At 38.1% G+C, this 25,100-nt stretch overlaps 2 protein-coding genes across 5 annotated transcripts in view; one reads left to right on the top strand and one right to left on the bottom strand.

The window, feature by feature from the left end:
- Positions 1 to 25,100, bottom strand: part of Abcb1 (ATP binding cassette subfamily B member 1) — a 186,632-nt gene that overhangs the window by 58,719 nt on the left and 102,813 nt on the right. For 3 of the 4 annotated variants that reach the window (XM_074064836.1, XM_074064835.1, XM_074064837.1), the window contains exons 4-7: positions 8,163 to 8,322; positions 2,842 to 2,893; positions 803 to 994; positions 74 to 245 (exon numbers count right to left, since the gene is read on the bottom strand). In XM_074064836.1, coding sequence (XP_073920937.1) covers positions 74 to 245; positions 803 to 994; positions 2,842 to 2,893; positions 8,163 to 8,322 — 576 coding nt within the window. Of the gene's footprint in view, positions 1 to 73; positions 246 to 802; positions 1,190 to 2,841; positions 2,894 to 8,162; positions 8,323 to 25,100 lie in introns of those variants that run through there. The other variant, XM_074064838.1, reaches the window with a different exon arrangement.
- The window catches only part of Rundc3b (RUN domain containing 3B), a 201,850-nt gene continuing 200,243 nt past the window's right edge, over positions 23,494 to 25,100 (top strand). The window contains exon 1 of the mRNA XM_074064842.1: positions 23,494 to 23,579. The gene's annotated coding sequence lies outside the window, so the exon portion shown is untranslated. The remainder of the gene's footprint in view (positions 23,580 to 25,100) is intronic.

Genomic DNA, 25,100 nt, shown 5'->3' with positions numbered 1-25,100 from the left:
CTATTGTGGTTAAAAGACCCTTCTGCGGTGTTAGGAGAACAGTTTAAAATCTGAATTCACAAACTTCACCTACCTTTGCCCAGATACCGGCTGACAGTCCAAGAACAGGGCTGACAGCCAAAATCACAAGGGTTAGCTTCCAGCCACGTGTAAATCCTACTATGAAACCTGTGAAAAATGTTGCCATTGACTGAAAGAACATTCCAATTTTGTCACCAATTCCTTCATTAATTTTGGAGACATCACTAAAAAAAAAAAAGTTAGAAAAAAATGTCAGAATTGCAAACATAGAACTTTCTCCTGCATTCAGTTTTGTTTTCTTGCTGAGGGTTGGGTGCATTGGTTTATATCTAGGGGCTTTGTGTGTATGCTTGTTTTATTTGGCAGGGTGTCAGTTTCTGGTGGGAAATGTGTCATTAACAACAGGAATCTGTAGTCCACACTGCCCCAGGAAATGCACATGGTGTACTCAAGTATTCAAGGTAGAAATTTCAAATTGCTTGGAATTTCTCCAGAAAGCATCATATGTGCTCTACTGCACATTGCTGTACTAACATTCCCAGAGTCAGGCACAAGTCCAATTCCTCATTCACTGGTAGTCATTCAGGTCCTCTCCTGCCCGGCTAGAGTACAGCGGGGGGGGAAACATGCATGAGGCGTGATTGCTGCTCACAAGGAATTCAGTCTTGTAATTACTTCTGGTGATACACTAACTTCTTCTAACAGAGCTGATGCTGACATCTGTTTCACTTCATTAAGAATAAGAACCTCATCTAAGCAAAACATAAAGGTAGGTACTTACTCTGTGAGCCGCGTGTTAAGTTCCCCAACATCATGCACATCAAACCAGCCTATCTCCTGCTTCACGATAGCATGAAAAAACTTTTTCCTGATTTTGTTTATTTGTCTTCCAGCTGCCAGACACCAAAATGAAACCTGAATGTAAGCAGCAACAAGCACCCCAGCACCAATTCCAGTGTAATAATAGGCATACCTGAAAAACAATGACCACACAACATATGTGCTGTTTTCTATCAATGCATCTCACCCAAACAAACCACTTAGTCCTAAACTTTGCAGTTATCAGGGTATTTCACCATCCTTAACATATAAGAAAGGGATCCAACTTTGCCCTAATTTTGAGGAATGGTTAACAGCAATTTCTGCTTCTGGGTAAATCCCAGCCCTTCACTAAACTGTTGTGTTGTCTCAGGCAAGCTGCTTAACCTTTCTAAGCCTCCGATTTCTGATTGGTGAAATTGAGATAAGAACAGTAAAGCGGTCCACTTGGGACAGCGTCTGGCACTCAGAGTATGCCAATTATTGTGACAGACTGTTTGAGGAATTAAGCAAAATGTGTTATTGCAGTCCTCTTCACTTTTATTACATCATCATCAGTTTGGTAAGTACTTTGGAGTGTTGTCTGCACATTGAGAGGTATACAGAAGGTGACAGGACTTCTCAGAAAGTGGAACCAAAAGATGGAAATGGTCTCCTGCCATTTGGGGCTAGCAGAAGTTAGATGTTAAGTGAAAACTGAAAGTTAAAAATATTTGTATCTCATTTTCCAAAGTGACCATAATGAACTCTCCTTAAATGTATCCTTCCCTTCTTAAACTTTAACAATCAAAAAACAAGCATTCTGGAACCAGACCTTTGATATTTACAAATGATAAGTTAATGTTTCCTTCCTGAGTCTTTATATTTAGAAAGCAAACATCTCTTAGGCTTCCCTAAAGAATTATTATTTAGTTAAAAGTAGATGTTCTAAATTAAAGTGCAGGATACAAATTTTTAAAGTTCTCTATTTTCTGTCTTCTAATAATGTGTATAATATGCAGAAGCTATAAAAATGACTCTGCACTAAGCAGATAGCCTCTGATGTTATTGTTCACAATTTGATGTACATAAATTCCATCAGGAATCTTATTAAAAAAAAATTCCCCAAGCTAGATCTTGTAATTTACAATTCCTTTATGAGAGAAGATGTAATTGGAATGCTAAATTTTAGTTAATATATAACTCCATAATTAATTTTTACCCAAGTGCTAATGATATAGCAAGAGGAAGTTACAAGGAATTTCTATTTCAAAGTAGAACTTATGCTTGAGACTCAGTAAGGTATTTTAATGTAACATATATTAACACAGCTTAGTTTCCCCAATATAAAAAAAATTGCCTTTTCTCAGAAATAATTGGAGGCATTTGGTTCTCATTTTTCAAACTGTAATCAAATGTCTCAACTTTTGTCAAAACTATTTGATCATTTTTGTATAATTGAATCCTCATCATTTGATTCACTAACACCTACCTTTGAACATCTGTTATAAACTATTCTGGGGAGTAACCTTTGTGATATGTAAATCATTAACAAAAGTATCCTAAGGCAGGGTCACAGTAACTACATTTTTCCTGGGGTGTTTTCTTTCACTGTTTAAAATTAGATGAACTAAAAAAAAAAATTCCTGCTGGCTGTTCTTATTATCATATCATGACTAAAGACATCTATGAAGTAAACGATTAATTATAAAGCCATGGAAAATGATTATTCTTAATGCAAGTGTACTTTCAAAGACTACTTTGAAGTTCTTTAATTTCTCCATATATAGTATTCTATATTTGCAGATGCATACATAACTCTAGCATAGACTTAACCTTAATTTTAGTACATCTTATGCAACAAACACTTTTGTTTAAAAAATTGTACATTGTATCCTCCTTGAAAACAAATGATGGTATTGTTCTCAAAATTTCATGACAATGTAAAATTTTAAACATTTCTATAATTGGATTGATACAGAAAGGGTTAATGAAACAACAGTAAGGAAAATGTCTAATTACTTGGTCATGTCTTCCTCCAGTTTCTTGTAGATCAATGTTTTGTCGATTTCACCTAGACCACCATAAAACAAACATACCATTTATGTCTCTTTGGTATTCACTTAAAAATAAACATGTAAAATGAATCAAACACATTTCAATTAATAATTTACACAAAAACAGGTCAAAATGACTAAGTAATTGTGTACAATCATTACGACATCCACTCAAATAATTCTTTGCTGGCTGTGTGCAACCACACACAAAATTCAGTGATGCTTATTTGCAAGAAGAAACTCACACTAATAAATGCCAAAGCATACTTGACACTTAGAAGAGATGCAGTGGAGAACTGATGACAGCATAGGCACTGGAGTGTCCAGGAAAGAAAAGCCTTTCTCCTGCTACCTAAACCGACCCTGGAGTGAGACCTCAGAAGAGGAATGATTACATAGTAAGCTCAGAGGATGACCTTAGGAGAGCTTCCCAGAGCCTTCTTGGGCCTAGAGAAATACAGAAGGAATAGAAAGATTCCAGTGCTCCTAAGAGAAAGGAATAAAGAGAACTTGGTGGAATGGCTATGTAGAAGATGGTGCTGAACAACACTTGTCCTTCACACTCATCTGCAGCTACGGCTGGTATCCCAGACATACCCCAGAGAAAGGCCAGGGCTATCCTAAAACAATGGAGATGGGGCTTCTGTCACTTTAGCTAATAGGGACTCAAAATTAAAATATTATATAAAATGTTTCATTTTCTGTACAGTTGGATTTTGAAATAACACTTATATTTACTACTTACCTTTCTAGCCGCAACACACAGCACCCTCTTATGTCCACCTACCCCAGTTCTCTCTGTTTCCATGAAGCCCCTGCCCTCTAAGCACACTCAGGGTTTGCTATTCCATGAACATCCTGTCCACTCTCTTCCTTTAACACTTTATTCATTCTTTCTACCTGGAATGCCTTTACTTTTTTCTCCCAGAAGACACTCCTCAAATAGCTTATCCCTAACAGAGTGACTCACTTTGTCACAGAATTAAACAGTAGTTAGCACATGATTCAAATAACCAATTCAACTCCTTATATCTGTCTCCTTTTATTCCCATTGGTGTAAGCTCTGAGAAAACTGGACTATTCTTCAAGTTTATCTTTGCATCCCCCATGCTTGGCCACTTGTATCTGCCATAACCCAGAGTGTTTTAGAGATTGACAAGTGGTCTCAGAACCACCACACATGCCAGACCATTTGTCAAAATATTCTCCTATTTGAATAGAAGTGTTTTACATTGAATTAAAAAGAGATAACCAGCCATTCTCCTTAGTGGTCAGCCTTTTGTAAATCTTGGTAGGACTTGAAAGAATGAAACTGTGCCCAAACCATAACTAAACAGTTCATACCACTTAGGGATCATGTTGTATGTTTGTTAGATCCAAATATCTCACTATGTTTAGTAATTTTAACTACTGAGCACTTAAAATGAACATAAATACAAAAGGTATGTGACATAAATACACTGATGATTTACTCACTGGTAAACCAAATTTATATAAAAAGGGTGGTTTTCAAACCATCTCTAATAGAGTCTCAGTGCCAGTCACAGTTCTAGATACTGAGGGTATAGCCTAGAATGACAGGCACTTTTTCTAATCTCACTGCATTTCAGTTGTAGAAGGAAATCTTCTCATTTGCAAGCCCCAAACCTCATGAGAAAGGGATAAACTGCTGAAATGTTAACCAAAGATTTTCCCAGGAACTTCCTGTTTTTTCCTCATGCCTTTCACACCATGCAAGAAGTGGTTAAGAAACAAGTAAAACAATACATTAACAAGATAATGTGAGGGTAATAGCACTTAATAAGTAAATAATATCATGATGTTCTTCTGACTTTGGGATAGGTTTGAGACAAAATGTCACAGATGGGGAAAGTGAATGATGAGAAGAAGCATTACAGAGATGGGGCAGGATTTGCATGGCACAAGCCAGGAAGGAGACTGAAACATTCTAGAAACAGGAAGGTCAGTTTCGGAGGTCTACAGTGAGTAAGTAATGAACAATGATACTCCTGGGACGGGACAGGCCAGGGCCAGACCATGTGGCCCATATGGAATTTGCATTTATTCCATGCTATGAGAGGTCACAGGGAGAGAGGTGATCAGACTTCTGTTTTTTAAAGCTCACTGACAATGTATGGAGAACTGGACAAAGGTAGGCAAGGGTAGAAGACAGAGCTGAATGGACAAGACTAGAGGACAGCTTGGACACAGGCTGTCCCTAAGCTATAGGTGATCTAACTCTCAGGGTGACCTCAGCACTTTTGTGAGTGGCAGGAGAGCAGGCTAGCAGCAGAGACCACAGTTCTGGGTCCCCTGAATTACTTTCCACCTGGGTAGCCCTTTCAGATGTTCTTCCTGCTGCACATTCATGACAGACATTATTTATACATGGGGTTCTCAGATTATAGAAGCAGCAGCAAACCATAGATTTAAATGATCTGCAGGCCCTTTCTAACTCGAGAACAGTGATTCCAACTTTCCCAGTTTCTCATGAAGGAAACTCCATCAACCATAAGCAAGAGCATTTGGACCTTTCACCTGATCCATCCTCCCTGGCATTTGCCCAGGCTGCAGCCTGCAACTCAGTGTATTAGGCTTCCTGCAGGTGACTCAGATGCTTCTAGGAGTCACAATCTCCTCACCTGTGCAGCTGTAACATTTGAGCTGTGCCTGCTGGATGACCTGCCTGACATTCTGACTCTGCTACTTTCCTAAAAGTTCGGATCACATTTATAAGGGCCTTAAGAGAAACTAAAGCAGATACCTTAAAAGCAACTGAGGCCAATAGGAAAAGGGGAACAGGAACTAGAGAAAAGGTTAGATCAAAAAGAATTAACCTAGAAGGTAACACTCACGCACAGGAAATCAATGTGAGTCAATGCCCTGTATAGCTATCCTTATCTCAACCAGCAAAAACTCTTGTTCCTTCCTATTATTGCTTATACTCTCTCTACAACAAAATTAGAAATAAGGGCAAAATAGTTTCTGCTGGGTATTGAGGGGGTGGGGGGTAGAGGGCGGGGGCGGAGTGGGTGGTAAGGGAGGGGGTGGGGGCAGGGGGGAGAAATGACCCAAGCCTTGTATGCACATATGAATAATAATAAAAAAAAAAAAAATAAGGGCCTTACCTCAGGACCTAATCAACTACCAAAGGCACTACCTCCAAATACCATCACATCAGGAGTTAGGATTTCAATGTATGAATGTTGGAGATCACAGACATTCACACCACAGCACTGTCTATCCTTACATATTGGTGGTCCAGGTAAAGTTGGTAATAGCATTTTTGAAGTTGATAATAGTTAGCACTTTTGTCTGAAGAGATCATTTGTTAACTTAATAAAGTTAGAACCAATTAATCCCTGGGTGATGGAGATAAAAGGCAATACAAATGTTAATGGAGGTTAAAGAAAAGACCAACTGATATAATACAGTGTTGCAATTTGGGTATGTTGTTTCTCCCCCACAATGTATCCATACCTCCAGCGCTTTTTAGTTTTATGTTATTTTCCAGAAAGGGTCTTGAGTTTTTGTCTGTGACTGGCTTCTGACCACAGTCCTGCTACCTATGCCTCCCACATACCTGGGATTACAGACCTGTGCTAGCATGCCCAACTTTTTTGTTGAGATGAGGGGGGGCTCACTAACTTTTGACCCAAGCTAGCCTTAAATCACTATCCTCCTAATTGTTACCTTCTGAGTAGCTGGGAATATAGGTATGAGCCACAATGCTGGGCTCTTTCCTCCTTTTAAGTTCTTTCTCTGAAGTATTTGTCACCATGACAAAAAATGGACTGACACAACAAGCTTAGTTTTTGTGTCTCAGCGTAAGTCAGATCCATTAGCTTCAGGCAGCCATTTGATGGTCTGCTCTCTCCAGACTAGGAATCCACAGATTCTCACCTCCTCATTTATCCACTTTCAGACTCTGACATTCAATATTCCCACCCATTATTGCAGATGCAATGTTCTAACTCCCATTTTCAGCAAACATTTCCCCCTGAGCTTTGGATCCCATCCTTTTTCAAGGTTTTCAGTCTAGCAAATCTCTTCCCTACTTCAAACACCATTTACCACTTTCTCCTCTCTTTTGTATTATTTCCATTAACACACAAGCAAAATGTTACTTCTCCCATCCTAAATTTCAAGCATGCACTCACACACACATACATGCACACACACACACACACACACACACACACACACACACACACACACATACACACACCTTCTGTAGGCTCCATTTCTCCATATCCACATCTACTTCTAACTCATGACAAGGTCCAAACCTTACTTCTGTTATTTGTAGCCAAAACCGACTCTCCCTCCATCTTTCTCATTTCAACTCATAGGAACTACATTCTTCTAATTTCTTGTGCTAAAAACTTTAGAATCATCAGGGACTCCTTTCTTCACCCATTTCCAAATCTGTCAGGGACTCTCATTAATGATTCCAGCTTCTCATTCAAGATCTAATCATGGTTCTACACTTCCCCCTGATGCACAGCATACTTCTGACATCACAGAGCCCACATCATTTCTTCATTTCTACATATCTCTTTCAGCAGTTCCACTGGGCATGCTAATCCTTGTGAATATTACCTTCTGAAGCTTATTAACATGAGCTACAGTTCAGGCCCTCCACGTCCCACAGGACTAAACACAATAGTGCAGATTTAGTAAGAACCCCATAAATGCCACATTTTTTTTTGGTAGTACTAGGTGTTTGAACTTAGGGCTAGGTACTCTACCACTTGATCCATGCCCCAGCCCTTTTTGCTTTTAGTTATTTTTCAGATAGGGTCTTACTTTTTGCCCAGGGCCAGCCTCAAACTGTGATCCTTCCATCTATGCCTCCTGCAAAGCTGGGATTACGGAAGTGTACCACCATGTCCAGTTTATTTGTTAAAATGGGGTCTTACTAACTTTTATCTGTGGCTGCCCTGGAACCACCAATCTCAGCCTCCCCCACCTCAGTAGCTGAGAATATAGACATAATCCACTGCACCTAGCAACAAATGTCACTTTTTTTTGTTTATTAATATGTGCATACAATGTTTGGGTCATTTCTCTTCTCTACCCCCCGCCCCCTCCTTCTCCCCCATCGCCCCCTCCCTCTCCCCTCCTACCTCCTCGCTTCCAGGCAGAAATTGTTCTGCCCTTATCTCTAATTTTGTTGAAGAGAGAGTATAAACAATAATAAGAAGGAAAAAGCGTTTTTGCTAGTTGAGATAAGGATGCTTTTTGCAAGTTTCCAATGAAATCAATACCATAAACAATACTTACTTTGATTATTAATGCTTGTCAGATTACTTCCTGCATTTGTAAAGCTATCAGTCATTTCTCCAAACACCAGCATCAAGAGTGGGAGTGCAGCTCCATGGGTAATGGCAGCCAAAGTTCCCAGCACCATGTACAGTTTGTCAAGCCAATCTGCATAGCGAAACTAAGAAAAAGAAGAAAAAGACAGCATAGGCACAATTAGCAGCAGAAAGCAAGATTTTAAAGCTTATATATGCTTCCCAGGGAGAGAGAAATTAATGGCAAAGTTATATAACAAAGAATTTACAGTATACAGTAGAAATAAGTGGGAATAAGTACTATATTGACAAGTGGAAACACAAAGAGCACATTATTTAATGATAGCAGCACATGGCAGTCCATAAAGCAAAACAGAAAATGCAGTCATCTTTTATGTGACTAGTGAAAGTTAAGGTCTGGTATAAGAAGACTATCTAACATTACAGTGTTTAGGCACTTGGATTTTAAGTTTTTCTTAAAAATGTAATCAAGTGAGCTTAAGTTTGGGTTGATAACATAACTTTCTAAGCCCAAAACATCCCATTCTTTAGAAATTAAAACCTGGAGAATAATGTTTGGGCATATTTCATGCTTCATGGAAGCACAGACTAAATTTTGCCAGTGCATTCTTTGTCATCTTCTACCTTAAATAAAGATAAGGAGGAGGGTCAGATAGGCAGAAACTTATATCTTCTCTTAAAGACTCTCTATATAGTGCATAAAATATCAAATTCATTTGCTGACTATCTATTCAATTTCAAATAAAATCTAACAAATAAGTACTAAAGCTAAGACCACTGTCTTTAGAGTTTAAAGAGAAGGAAGAAGATGGAACAAAAAGCACATGAAAGACACTACCAAGATGGCGGCTAGAGGTAGGAAGCAGAAAGCGACCCTCCTATAGTGAAATCTTGGAGAGACACTGGAGACACACTTTGCAGGCATAATCACTGAGAAAAGGCATAACTTTGACTCCTCCACATCTCCAGCGGGCGCAGAGAATCTCCACTTCACGTTAAACGGAGAACCGAGGAGGCCCCCGGGCCGCCAGTGGCCGGCGCCCATACGGCTTGGGAAGACGCGGACCAGGTGAGCTTCGCGGTACCGCGGTTCCCCCACAGACAAGCCTGGGCCAGAGCAGCATACCCCCCTGGACAGACTGACCTCCACCAGGGAAAAAAAGAGAAACTGAGTACTAAGCAATAAGAACAGTTAAGACACGCTGGAAAGAGGGTGGGGCGCCCTGAGCGCTGAAGATTGGGGGAAGGGAATCCTTCCCGGGACTGTAAATAAACGAGCCGGGCAGGCCAGAGAGGCTCTGGCGGGAGCAGGGCGCGCCCAGCAACCAGGAGCGGGGACGCTTGTGAGAGGAGGGAAGACCCACGTCCCACGTGAACTGTAAATAAACACGCAGGCCTGACAACGCGGGGCAGTGGCACCTTTCCCAGTGCTTGGAAAGGGGAAAGCCTGTAGCAGAGGCCCCCCGCACAGGAGAACTCTGAGCAAACAAAGCCTGTGGGACCAGGTGAGCGCTAGCTCACCCCAGAGATCTGCATAAATAACGCCGCCAGCTACAGGCGGAGAGCAGCAGGCAGGCAAGCTGAAGTTGCAGATACCACTCTCAGAACTGTCTCCAGATGCTTTTTTTTCTTTTTCTCCCTACCTTTGATGAGAGAACAACCGAATTACACCTGCAAGCCGAAAAACTTACTGAAACTGTATTGCATTTGAACTGGGGACACTTGGTGGGGTTTTTTTTTTTTTTTTTTTAATCCTCTGTGTGTGTGTGAGTGTGTAGTTTTGTTCTACTTTATGCATCCCCTTTGATGAGACAACTACAGAACAACATCTGAGGCACCAAATCCAGGACTGGAGATTGAGACGGACATCCAAATTATTAAGACTGAAACTGCATTGCATATAAACTTGGAAGTTTTTGGTTTTTTGTTTTTTGTTTTTAATTTTCTATTTTCCATTTTATTTTAATTCATTTTTATAAATAGATATTACTTTCATATACTTATTTTTTATTCTTTTTAATCTTTGATTTTCAATCCTCTCTCTGTCTCTCTATTGTCTGTTCAGCTTACTGTCGATTAGTACACTAACACTCCCTGTTTATACCTTTGAAACTCTCTTGTCTGATACCTTGTTCTGCTTTCTCCCTCTTGTCTGTATATTTCTTTTCCCCTTTTCTTTAACTTCTTGCTTTCCATCTCAGCTCACTCTTCCATTCTCAATATTACCATTGTTATTATTACAAGCTAGAAAATACTTAATTGCACACAGTACAGGGACAATAACAACACCAAGGACAAAGACAGGAAGACAGAAAAAACAAGGAAACCAGTTTCCCCACAGCAAAAAATTAGTACAGGAACCAGAGGGGAATGAAGAGAACAGAAACTCAGAGCCAGACTCCAACAAAATGAAGATAAACTATGCCAAAGGACCCAATGAAGCCCACAAGAATAATTTAAAAGAAGACATACTACAAGTACTCAATGAGAATTTTATAGAGATGATACTGGAAAGGGTCAACCAAAATGTACAGGAGACACTCAAGAAATTCCAAGACAATAAAAATAGAGAATTTGAAAAAGCAAAAGAAGAAATAAAGGAAACCATAGAAGCACTGTATAAACACCAAAGTGAAAGAGAGAACACAATGAATAAATGGATAAATGAACTCAGGATAAAAATAGACAACAATAAAGAAGAAAACAGCCAGGATATGGAAAACCTCAGAAAAAAGAATGAAACAGAACTGCAAAACAAAACGGAAGGCCAATCCAGCAGAATAGAACAAACAGAAGACAGAATCTCAGAACTTGAAGATGAAATGGTAATTAAAGGAAAAACTGAAGAACTATTAATTAAACAACTCAAGACCTGTGAAAAGAAAATGCAAGAACTCACTGACTCCATCAAAAGACCAAACTTGAGAATCATGGGCATCGAAGAAGGAGAAGAGGTGCAAGCGAAGGGAATGCGTAATATATTCAACAAAATAATAACGGAAAATTTCCCAAATCTAGAGAAAGACATTCCCATACACATGCAAGAGGCCTCCAGGACACCAAACAGACCAGATCAAAATAGAACTACTCCACGACATATCATCATTAAAACAACAAGTTCACAAACTAAGGAAAGAATATTGAAGGCTGTAAGAGAGAAAAAACAAGTAACATAAAAAGGTAAACCCATCAAAATCACAGCAGACTTCTCAACAGAAACATTAAAAGCAAGAAGAGCGTGGGGTGAGATCTTCCGGGCACTGAATGAAAATAACTTCAACCCCAGGATACTCTACCCAGCAAAGCTATCATTCAAAATAGATGGAGCAATAAAAGTCTTCCATGATAAGCAGAAACTAAAACAATATGTGACCACAAAGCCACCATTACAAAAGATTCTGCAAGGGATCCTGCACACAGAAAGTGACACCCAACTTAACCATGAAAAGGCAGGCAGCACCAAACCACAGGATAAGAAAAAGCAAGACAGTAGAGAGTAACATCAAGTTAGGTACACACAATCAAACCTTCAAACAACTAAGATAACTAAATGGCAGGAATCACCACATACCTATCAGTACTAACACTTAATGTTAATGGACTTAATTCACCCATCAAAAGACACCGTTTGACAAAATGGATTAAAAAAGAAGATCCAACAATTTGTTGCTTACAGGAGACTCATCTCACCAACAAAAATAAGCATATGCTTAGGATGAAAGGCTGGAAGAAGATTTACCAAGCCAATGGCCCCCGAAAACAAGCAGGAGTAGCAATACTTATCTCTGACAAAGTAGACTTCAAACCTACATTGATCAAAGGAGATAAAGAAGGACATTCCATACTAATAAAAGGGGAAATAGACCAAAAGGAAATAATAATCATCAATCTGTACGCACCCAATGTCAACGCACCCAATTTCATCAAACATACCCTGAAAGACCTAAAAGCATCTATTAACTCCAACACAGTGGTTGTGGGAGACTTTAACACTCCATTAGCATCAATAGATAGGTCATCCAAACAAAAACTCAATAAAGAAATCCAAGATCTAAAATATGCAATAGATCAAGTGGACCTAGTAGATGTCTACAGAACATTTCATCCAACCTCTACACAATATACATTCTTCTCAGCAGCCCATGGAACCTTCTCCAAAATAGATCATATCCTAGGGCACAAAGCAAGCCTCAGCAAATATAAGAAAATAGAAATAATACCATGCATACTATCTGACCACAATGCAGTAAAAGTAGAACTCAACAACAAAAGTAAAGACAAAAAACATGCAAACAGCTGGAAACTAAATAACTCATTACTTAATGAAGAATGGATCATCGATGCAATAAAAGAGGAAATTAAAATGTTCCTGGAAGTCAATGAAAATGAAAACACAACCTACCGGAACCTATGGGACACAGCTAAGGCAGTCTTGAGAGGAAAGTTTATAGCCACGAGTGCATATATTAAAAAGATTGAAAGATCCCAAAACAATGACCTAATGATACATCTCAAACTCCTAGAAAAACAAGAACAAGCAAATCCCAAAACAAATAGAAGGAGAGAAATAATAAAAATAAGAGCTGAAATCAACGAAATAGAAACCAAAAAAACCATACAAAGAATTAATGAAACAAAAAGTTGGTTCTTTGAAAAAATAAACAAGATCGATAGACCCTTGGCAAACCTGACTAAAATGAGGAGAGAAAAAAACCCAAATTAGTAGAATTAGGAATGCAAAAGGGGAGATAACAACAAACACCATGGAAGGCCAGGAAATCATCAGAGACTACTTTGAGAACCTATATTCAAATCACTTTCAAAATCTAAAAGAAATGGACAGATTTCTAGATACATATGATCATCCAAAACTGAACCAAGAGGAAATTAATCACCTGAATAGACCCATAACACAAAATGAAATTGAAGCAGCAATCAAGAGTCTCCCCAAAAAGAAAAGTCCAGGACCTGATGGATTCTCTGCTGAATTCTATCAGACCTTTAAAGAAGAACTGATACCAACCCTCCTTAAACTGTTCCATGAAATAGAAAGGGAAGGAAAACTGCCAAACACATTTTATGAAGCCAGTATTACACTTATCCCAAAACCAGGCAAAGACACCTCCAAAAAGGAGAACTATAGGCCAATCTCCCTAATGAACATTGATGCAAAAATCCTCAACAAAATAATGGCAAATCGAATTCAGCAACACATCAAAAAGATTATTCACCACGACCAGGTAGGCTTCATCCCAGGGATGCAGGGGTGGTTCAACATACGAAAATCAATAAACGTAATAAACCACATTAACAGAAGCAAAGACAAAAACCACTTGATCATTTCAATAGATGCAGAAAAAACCTTTGATAAGATCCAACATCATTTCATGATAAAAGCTCTAAGAAAACTAGGAATAGAAGGAAAGTTCCTCAACATTATAAAAGCTATATATGACAAACCTACAGCCAGCATTATACTTAACGGAGAAAAATTAAAACCATTCCCTCTAAAATCAGGAACCAGACAAGGATGCCCACTATCTCCACTCCTATTCAACATAGTACTGGAATTCCTAGCCAGAGCAATTAGGCAAGAAGAAGGAATAAAAGGAATACACATAGGTAAAGAAACTGTCAAAATATCCCTATTTGCAGACGACATGATCCTATACCTTAAAGACCCAAAAAACTCTACTCAGAAGCTTCTAGACATCATCAATAGCTATAGCAAGGTAGCAGAATATAAAATCAACATAGAAAAATCATTAGCATTTCTATACACTAACAATGAGCAAACGGAAAAAGAATGTATGAAAACAATTCCATTTACAATAGCCTCAAACAAAATCAAATACCTAGGTGTAAACCTAACAAAAGATGTGAAAGACCTCTACAAGGAAAACTATACACTTCTGAAGAAAGAGATTGAGGAAGACTATAGAAAGTGGAGAGATCTCCCATGCTCATGGATTGGTAGAATCAACATAGTAAAAATGTCGATACTCCCCAAAGTAATCTACATGTTTAATGCAATTCCCATCAAAATTCCAATGACATTCATTAAAGAGATTGAAAAATCTACCATTAAATTTATATGGAAACACAAGAGGCCACGAATAGCTAAGGCAATACTCAGTCAAAAGAACAATGCAGGAGGTATCACAATACCTGACTTCAAACTATATTACAAAGCAATAACAATAAAAACAGCATGGTACTGGCACAAAAACAGACATGAAGACCAGTGGAACAGAATACAGGATCCAGATATGAAGCCACACAACTATGAGCAACTTATCTTTGACAAAGGAGCTAAAAATATACGATGGAGAAATAGCAGCCTCTTCAACAAAAACTGCTGGGAAAACTGGTTAGCAGTCTGCAAAAAACTGAAACTAGATCCATGTATATCACCCTATACCAAGATTAACTCAAAATGGATCAAGGATCTTAATATCAGACCACAAACTCTTAAGTTGATTCAAGAAAGAATAGGAAATACTCTGGAGTTAGTAGGTATAGGTAAGAACTTTCTCAATGAAACCCCAGCAGCACAGCAACTAAGAGATAGCATAGATAAATGGGACCTCATAAAACTAAAAAGCTTCTGTTCATCAAAAGAAATGGTCTCTAAACTGAAGAGAACACCCACAGAGTGGGAGAAAATATTTGCCAACTATACATCAGACAAAGGACTGATAACCAGAATATATAGGGAACTTAAAAAACTAAATTCTCCCAAAACTAATGAACCAATAAAGAAATGGGCACGTGAACTAAACAGAACTTTCTCAAAAGAAGAAATTCAAATGGCCAGAAAACACATGAAAAAATGCTCACCATCTCTAGCAATAAAGGAAATGCAAATTAAAACCACACTAAGATTCCACCTCACCCCTGTTAGAATAGCTATCATCAGCAACACCACCAACAACAGGTGTTGGCGAGGATGCGGGGAAAAAGGAACCCTCTTACACTGTTGGTGGGAATGTAAAATAGTACAACCACTCTGGAAAAAAATTTGGAGGCTACTTAAAAAGCTGGACATCGATCTACCATTTGATCCAGCAATACCACTCTTGGGGATATACCCAAAAGACTGTTACTCCAGAGGCACCTGCACACCCATGTTTATTGCGGCACTATTCACAATAGCCAAGTTATGGAAACAGCCAAGAGGCCCCAGCACAGACGAATGGATTAAGAAAATGTGGTATCTATACACAATGGAATTCTATGCAGCCATGAAGAAGAACGAAATGTTATCATTCGCTGGTAAATGGATGGAACTGGAGAACATCATTCTGAGTGAGGTTAGCCTGGCCCAAAAGACCAAAAATCGTATGTTCTCCCTCATATGTGGACATTAGATCAAGGGCAAACACAACAAGGGGATTGGACTATGAGCACATGATAAACGCGAGAGCACACAAGGGAGGGGTGAGGATAGGTAAGACACCTAAAAAACTAGCTAGCATTTGTTGCCCTTAATGCAGAGAAACTAAAGCAGATACCTTAAAAGCAACTGAGGCCAATAGGAAAAGGGGAACAGGTACTAGAGAAAAGGTTAGATCAAAAAGAATTAACCTAGAAGGTAACACCCATGCACAGGAAATCAATGTGAGTCAATGCCCTGTATAGCTATCCTTATCTCAACCAGCAAAACCCCTTGTTCCTTCCTATTAATGCTTATACTGTCTCTACAACAAAATTAGAGATAAGGGGAAAATAGTTTCTGCTGGGTATTGAGGGGGGGGAGCGGGAGGGGGTGGAGTGGGTGGTAAGGGAGGGGGTGGGGGCAGGGGGGAGAAATGAACCAAGCCTTGTATGCACATATGAATAATAAAAGAAAAAAAAAAAGCACATGAAATTTATGTCTTGTGTTTTTTGACATTGTAGTATACCGAACAGAATCAAAGTTCAACAGTTATTGCATCCTTTGAGGAAAACCTTCACAGAGGAGGTGATTCTTCCTCCAAGTTTTGGAAGTAGAACATGTGTTCAGAAGCAAGATGGAAGACATTCTTCCAGAAAAAAAAAAACAAAAAAAAAACACTAAGCAGAGATAAGAAAGATCATAACAGTAAGGGAGGGGACGGGGGATGGGGGGAGAAATGACCCAAATATTGTATGCACATATGAATAAAAGAAAAAAAGACATTTAAAAAAAAAGAAAGATCATAACAAGTTAGAAAAGATTGGGGACCCTCAAGTTTGGGGTGTGATATATAAAATCAGCCAAAAAAGCATATGGACCAAGAGGCACCCTCCATGGACCTGGGACAAACTAGAAGAGACCAGGGTTTGACAGAGAGCAAAGAAGTATCGACCAGTGCTATTTGAATGCTTGTTCAGGAAGTGCTATCCTGGAAGTACATGCAGAGAACTCAACATCTGAGGTAGAGTTTTAGATAAGAAGTCAAAGGAATGGATAAAATCATTCAGAAAGAGATAAAGAATGATGAAATAAAAAATAATTTGGAAATGAAATAATAAAGATAGCATATAGACTGTACTTTTGATGATCTTGGGCCACTGGAAGAAAAGACAGGGTGATTAGCAGATTGGGAGCAATGTCAGTAGAGTTATTTAATGAATCCTTATGCTTATATTTAAATCAGACAAATAGACAATTCTAGAGAATACAGGAAGAACATTGAAATGATTCAATGTCTTAGAAAAAAAGGAAATAATTATTTCAAGAAGCTGAGGCAGGGGATCTTCAGTAGACACTATGTTAAATTAAACAAAATATTCCCATGATGTCAAAGATTCCTCCATAGGTGCAAAGGAGTAGAGATTCCTTTATAATGGGGGAAGGGAGCATATCTGTCATCATTTTAAACAAGTAATCAAGCTTAGCATCATAAAAATGTAGAATACCTTAACATTTTTGATGTTTGTTGATGTGATGAGACATTAAGTATACAGTATCCTACACACAATTTTTTTTACCTAAAATCTTTAACCTAAATGTAATAAAACACTTAGACCTAACTTTCACTATATAAGAATAGTATAAGAAAATGATCAAAATGTTTCAATAGGTGAGTCATTCTATAGGACAACTGGTACAGTCTTTTTAACATGTCAAGTTCATTTAAAAAGAAGAGGAACTTGTCCTACACTCAGGAGACTTTACATTCAAATTTTGTCATTGACTAGTTTATGTTCTGAACAACTCAATTGTAAAAAACATTTTTGGAGATATTTGGAAAATTATAAATTGAAATGGGACATTGCATATTAAGAAATTTCTCACTTTGTTAAACATGATCATTGCATTATGTTTTATAGGAAAATATTTTGTAGCAAAAATTGTGAGAGGTATAAACTGAGGTAATTAAGTATGATTATTATGAAGCCTATAATTTTAGGTGATATATGACAAAATGTTAATAATAGCTATACATTATAGGTAAATGAGTGAAAGTTTACTATTCTACCTTTTTAAATATTTTGAATTTTTTGTCATAAAACTATTTAGATTGAGATAGTTCTCAAAGAGGGAAAGGTATGTCTGTTCACGACAGACTGGAAGGAACAAGCTAAGAATGAGTATAGATACAAGTAAGTTCAAGGAATAGGAACAAAAAGTAGACAGCCAGAATCTTATGTTTCTTTGTGACATGAAACAAGATTGTTTTCTGGAGAACAAGGTTGAAAAGTTTTAAGGACAGTATAACAATGCTGACTAGTACAAAAGCTGCCACCAAATTTCCTAGTTCTGTAGTTTATTAGGAAAGATACTTTTGGTATAATAAAAATCCCTTAATTACCTTGAGTCTCAGTTTCTACATTTATAAAATGAGGTAAATATCCATACACTCAGAAAATCTTAAGAGTTACTACAAGTATTAAAATGAGACTTAACAGAAAATTTTTTTCAAGCACACAACACAAAATACCCAATAAACTGTTACTGCTATTGGTTTTGCAAATATAACAGTAAGTCTTTTTAGACTCTTACAGTCAAGGAGTACATAGACAAAAAAAGCCTTGTAACATAGTGGGTGAAATGTAAGACAGAAGTATAAACTAGCTATAATTGGAGGCCCTTAAAAAAAAAGAAAATGGGAAATTTCTGGTTTGATGTTTATAGGAAAGAGAAACTGAATCAGAATCACATAAAAGGAAGGCTAATCAGTGTTGAAAGCAAAGGGTCAAGTATCCCAAAAAAAGAAGAAGGCACCAGAAGAAAAATGAGTTAGGTAATATTTAGCAGGCTAGATGACACCATGACCAGGGGGCCTGTATTGGAGAAGGAAGTCAGTGAATTCATTCATTCATTCAACATTAAAAGTGTTTAATGAGCACCTTATAATGGTCACAATTGGTTCTGGGTACTGGAAACAACAGTGGCTAACACAATTACCTGACCTCATAAAGCTTATATTCTAATGTAAATAGGAAAAGAAGGAATGCATATATTCATTATAAATTCAATACCTAGCTACTTATTAAAGTTTCAGGCACTGTTCTAGACACTTGATGTACAATAGTGAACAAAACATATAAAAATCCATTATGATGGAGTTTACATTCAGACCAAAGGCAAACAATGGTTAAGTATTCAGAAGAAATATCAACAGTGTCATATGCCACAGTGATAGGCCAGGTCAGCTTGCTTGACTAGCTAGTCAAGGCATCTCTGAGAAGGATGGCAGAAAGGATATAGTTTGTCATATGTTAATGTGGCACAGCATTCCAGGTAGGAAGAATGAATGAAAAAGTCTTGGGTGGAAATAAATTTGGTCTGCCTTAAGGATCAAATAGAACAAACACTGTAGAACAGCAAAGTGAGGAAGATTAGTCTGTGGTGAAATCATTACATAAGAATGTTCAGATTATATAGGGTCTTATGTAACTATAGGAAAGACTTTGGGTTTTATTCCAAATTTTCTTTATAAGTAGAAAGGGAAAGCATCCACACATTTGAAGGAAGGGTAATGTTATATGACTACTATGTGTAGATCTTCAGAAGTACAAAACTGGAAGAAGGATACTAGGAGAAAATTAATTTAGAGAGTAAAGTCTTGCCCAGATATAGTAGGCAAAACAAAATAATGCCCCCCCACCACCAAATGTCTGTATCCTAATCCTAGGAACCTGTGAATGTGCTTCCTAAAGAGACTTCAGTATGGAATTAAAAATGAAGGACAGGATTGTGAAATAGGTCCTTTGAGGGGGTGGGTACTTGTGGGAAGGGAGAAGTGTGAATGGAGGGGATTAAGGAGGGTGAATATGGCTGATGTTTTTTTATACCTATATGAAATAGAACCATGAAACCTTCTGCAATCATTTTAACCAGGCAGGGGAATAAGGGAGAAAGCTGGTGGGGGCAAAACTAACCAAGGTACAATGTAAGCATATATAGAAATGTCACAATGAATCTACCTGTACAACTAATAAAGAATAATAATAAAACTTAAAAAGACCTAATGATACATCTCAAACTCCTAGAAAAACAAGAACAAGCAAACCCCAAAACAAATAGAAGGAGAGAAATAATAAAAATAAGAGCTGAAATCAACGAAATAGAAACCAAAAAAAACCATACAAAGAATTAATGAAACAAAGAGTTGGTTCTTTGAAAAAATAAACAAGATCGATAGACCCTTGGCAAACCTGACTAAAATGAGTAGAGAAAAAACCCAAATTAGTAGAATTAGGAATGCAAAAGGGGAGATAACAACAAACACCATGGAAGGCCAGGAAATCATCAGACTACTTTGAGAACCTATATTCAAATCAATTTCAAAATCTAAAAGAAATGGACAGATTTCTAGATACATATGATCATCCAAAACTGAACCAAGAGGAAATTAATCACCTGAATAGACCTATAACACAAAATGAAATTGAAGCAGCAATCAAGAGTCTCCCCAAAAAGAAAAGTCCAGGACCTGATGGATTCTCTGCTGAATTCTATCAGACCTTTAAAGAAGAACTGATACCAACCCTCCTTAAACTGTTCCATGAAATAGAAAGGGAAGGAAAACTGCCAAACACATTTTATGAAGCCAGTATTACACTTATCCCAAAACCAGGCAAAGACACCTCCAAAAAGGAGAACTATAGGCCAATCTCCTTAATGAACATTGATGCAAAAATCCTCAACAAAATAATGGCAAACCGAGTTCAGCAACACATCAAAAAGATTATTCACCACGACCAAGTAGGCTTCATCCCAGGGATGCAGGGGTGGTTCAACATACGAAAATCAATAAACGTAATAAACCACATTAACAGAAGCAAAGACAAAAACCACTTGATCATTTCAATAGACGCAGAAAAAGCCTTTGATAAGATCGAACATCATTTCATGATAAAAGCTCTAAGAAAACTAGGAATAGAAGGAAAGTTCCTCAACATTATAAAAGCTATATATGACAAACCTACAGCCAGCATTATACTTAATGGAGAAAAACTGAAACCATTCCCTCTAAAATCAGGAACCAGACAAGGATGCCCACTATCTCCACTCCTATTCAACATAGTACTGGAATTCCTAGCCAGAGCAATTAGGCAAGAAGAAGGAATAAAAGGAATACAAATAGGTAAAGAAACTGTCAAAATATCCCTATTTGCAGACGACATGATCCTATACCTTAAAGACCCAAAAAACTCTACTCAGAAGCTTCTAGACATCATCAATAGCAATAGCAAGGTAGCAGGATATAAAATCAACATAGAAAAATCATTAGCATTTCTATACACTAACAATGAGCAAACTGAATAAGAATGTATGAAAACAATTCCATTTACAAGAGCCTCAAAAAAATCAAATACCTAGGTGTAAACCTAACAAAAGATGTGAAAGACCTCTACAAGGAAAACTATACACTTCTGAAGAAAGAGATTGAGGAAGACTATAGAAAGTGGAGAGAACTCCCATGATCATGGATTGGTAGAATCAACATAGTAAAAATGTCGATACTCCCCAAAGTAATCTACATGTTTAATGCAATTCCCATCAAAATTCCAATGACAAGAGATTGAAAAATCTACTGTTAAATTTATATGGAAACACAAGAGGCCACGAATAGCTAAGGCAATACTCAGTCAAAAGAACAATGCAGGAGGTATCACAATACCTGACTTCAAACTATATTACAAAGCAATAACAATAAAAACAGCATGGTACTGGCACAAAAACAGACATGAAGAACAGTGGAACAGAATAGAGGACCCAGATATGAAGCCACACAACTATAACCAACTTAACTTTGACAAAGGAGCTAAAAATATACGATGGAGAAATAGCAGCCTCTTCAACAAAAACTGCCGGGAAAACTGGTTAGCAGTCTGCAAAAAACTGAAACTAGATCCATGTATATCACCCTATACCAAGATTAACTCAAAATGGATCAAGGATCTTAATATCAGACCACAAATTCTTAAGTTGATACAGGAAAGAGTAGGAAATACTCTGGAGTTAGTAGGTATAGGTAAGAACTTTCTCAATGAAACCCCAGCAGCACAGCAACTAAGAGATAGCATAGATAAACGGGACCTCATAAAACTAAAAAGCTTCTGTTCATCAAAAGAAATGGTCTCTAAACTGAAGAGAACACCCACAGAGTGGGAGAAAATATTTGCCAACTACACATCAGACAAAGGACTGATAACCAGAATATATAGGGAACTTAAAAAACTAAATTCTCCCAAAACTAATGAACCAATAAAGAAATGGGCACGTGAACTAAACAGAACTTTCTCAAAAGAAGAAATTCAAATGGCCAGAAAACACATGAAAAAATGCTCACCATCCCTAGCAATAAAGGAAATGCAAATTAAAACCACGCTAAGATTCCACCTCACCCCTGTTAGAATAGCCATCATCAGCAACACCACCAACAACAGGTGTTGGCGAGGATGTGAGGAAAAAGGAACCCTCTTACACTGTTGGTGGGAATGTACACTAGTAAAACCACTCTGGAAAAAAATTTGGAGGCTACTTAAAAAGCTAGACATGGATCTACCATTTCATCCAGCAATACCACTCTTGGGGATATACCCAAAAGACTGTGACACAGGTTACTCCAAAGGCACCTGCACATCCATGTTTATTGCGGCACTATTCACAATAGCCAAGTTATGGAAACAGCCAAGATGCCCCACCACTGACAAATGGATTAAGAAAATGTGGTATCTATACACAATGGAATTTTATGCAGCCATGAAGAAGAACGAAATGTTATCATTCGCTGGTAAATGGATGGAATTGGAGAACATCATTCTGAGTGAGGTTAGCCTGGCCCAAAAGACCAAAAATCGTATGTTCTCCCTCATATGTGGACATTAGATCAAGGGCAAACACAACAAGGGGATTGGACTATGAGCACATGATAAAAGCGAGAGCACACAAGGATAGGTAAGACACCTAAAAAACTAGCTAGCATTTGTTGCCCTTAATGCAGAGAAACTAAAGCAGATACCTTAAAGCAACTGAGGCCAATAGGAAAAGGGGAACAGGTACTAGAGAAAAGGTTAGATCAAAATGAATTAACCTAGAAGGTAACACCCACACACAGGAAATCAATGTGAGTCAATGCCCTGTATAGCTATCCTTATCTCAACCAGCAAAAACTCTTGTTCCTTCCTATTATTGCTTATACTCTCTCTACAACAAAATTAGAAATAAGGGCAAAATAGTTTCTGCTGGGTATTGGGGGGGGATGGGGGGAGTGGGTGGTAAGGGAGGGGGTGGGGGCAGGGGGGAGAAATGAACCAAGCCTTGTATGCACATATGAATAATAAAAGAAAAATGAAAAAGAAAAAAAAAATTAACCTAGAAGGTAACACCCACACACAGGAAATCAATGTGAGTCAATGCCCTGTATAGCTATCCTTATCTCAACCAGCAAAAACTCTTGTTCCTTTCTATTATTGCTTATACTCTCTCTACAACAAAATTAGAAATAAGGGCAAAATAGTTTCTGCTGGGTATTGAGGGGGTGGGGGGGAGAGGGAGGAGGCATAGTGGGTAGTAAGGGAGGGGATGGGGGCAGGGGGAGAAATGAACCAAGCCTTGTATGCACATATGAATAATAAAAGAAAAATTAAAAAAAAAGAATAATAATAAAACTTAAAAAGACTACAGATGTTATAGATCATAAGTGAGGAGATTATCTTGGGTAATCCAGGTGCTAATCACATGAGTGCTTCTAAGAAGGAAGGTAGGGGGCTCAGAGTCAGGAGTAGAAGATGTGATACCTGGAAGAGGCTGGAGTGGTGCCAAGAGGGGGTTTCAGAATGTAACTTTCCTCTACAGGCTTAAGGAGGGAAAGAAAGAGATTCTCTCCAAGAGCCTTCAGAAGGAATGCAATCCTGCTGCTGGATTTTAGCCCAGTAAGACCTCTGACTCCAGAAGTATAAGGTAATAAATGTCTTATTTTAAGCAACTACATTAGTGGTATTTTGCTATGACATCAATAGGAAATGAACACAAAATGTCAAAAGAGGGACAATAAAGAGGAAGGGCAAAGCTAGAAGGAATCAGAAGTTGTAATAAGCTCGTATATTTTATCTTAAGACTTCATCACAGAAGTTGGGTGTGGGGAGAAGCTCAGGGTCCTCGCCCACAGTATAATTTACTAAGACAGGGCATAAGTGGGCTTGTTCTGAGTGATGAGGCTAGAGAATGTGGAGTCTCGGCTTATTCATAAAGTCATTGAAGTATTCAGAAGGATAACAGGCACATAGGTAAATGAAGGTGAGGCAGTGAGATGCCAAAACTCTCAATAAAAACATGGGAACACCTCTGAAAATGGATAGAAGATAGTATAATTATGCTGAGTAAAACTCAAAAAAAGTTTTGTATGAGGATCAAAAAATAATTTGGGGGCTGGAGGTGTGGCTCAAGTGGTAGAGCACCTGCTTTGCAAGTGTGAAGCCCTGAGTCAAACCCTGGTTCAACCACAAAAAAATAATAATTTGTAAATGGCTGTGTAGATCTAGAGGAATGTCAGCACAATCACTGACTCCTGGATAAAGGGGTAATGGAGTTCTAACTTCATAGGCAAAAAGTGAAAGAGCTGAGAGGAAAATCAGTATACTGCATTGTCAAAGAAATAAACAGAAGAAAGGATATGGTGGCTAGCTGTTGAAAGGCCAAGACAGAATTTTTTAAATGTCCACTGAATTGAATTAGTGGTAGGGACAGAAGACAAATTCCAATAGTTTCAAACTAACTGGGAGGTGAAACTGAGACAACTCCTGTGCTTGAATGAAGCTAGAGGGGAATGGCCCTCTGGCTCCAAGAAGGGCATTAGGAAGATAAAAGAGACTCAATGTATCAATGCCAATGAGGCCGAACCCAATTCAGATAGAGACTGAAGCTACGGAAGAGAAAGAATGATAATAATTTCAGAACTTAAGAAGACAGAGGGGACGGGAGCCAAAGTTCAAATGAGTAGCTAGTTTTCAGAGCTGCAGCAAGGAGTGCTGCACCTATAATCCCAGCACTAAAGAGGCGGAGGTGAAAAGGTCAAAGTTTGTTTGAGGATCGCATGGGTTATAAATTAAGATTCTATCTCAAGGAAAGACAAAAAATCAAAACATAAAAAATGGTACTGGATACTCCCTCTGTATTAACATGAAAAACAGAGGACAGAACAAATCCAAGTTGAGGTAGATTTGTAAGATTACTGCAGTTGTGAGGTGCTTTCTGGGACAAGTAAATATCTGGCCTCAGTTTCTTCTGTAGGATTTTAACAATAATGATATCTATCCCAAGGGAGATGTGAAGAGTAAAAGAGTTTGCATATAAAGTATTAAAATGCCTGGCACATCGTGCTTTGGGTGTGTGATTATTATTATTTCCCATTCAGACTCCAGACTTTCATTCTTTTGTTGCTTGATTTGAATATTCTGAGTAGTAACCCTAGAGTGTATGCAT

Source organism: Castor canadensis, chromosome 2 (assembly GCF_047511655.1).
Source record: "Castor canadensis chromosome 2, mCasCan1.hap1v2, whole genome shotgun sequence".
NCBI lineage: Eukaryota > Metazoa > Chordata > Mammalia > Rodentia > Castoridae > Castor > Castor canadensis.
Note: the sequence above shows the minus strand (reverse complement) of the source record. Positions and strands in the feature narration are given on the sequence as shown.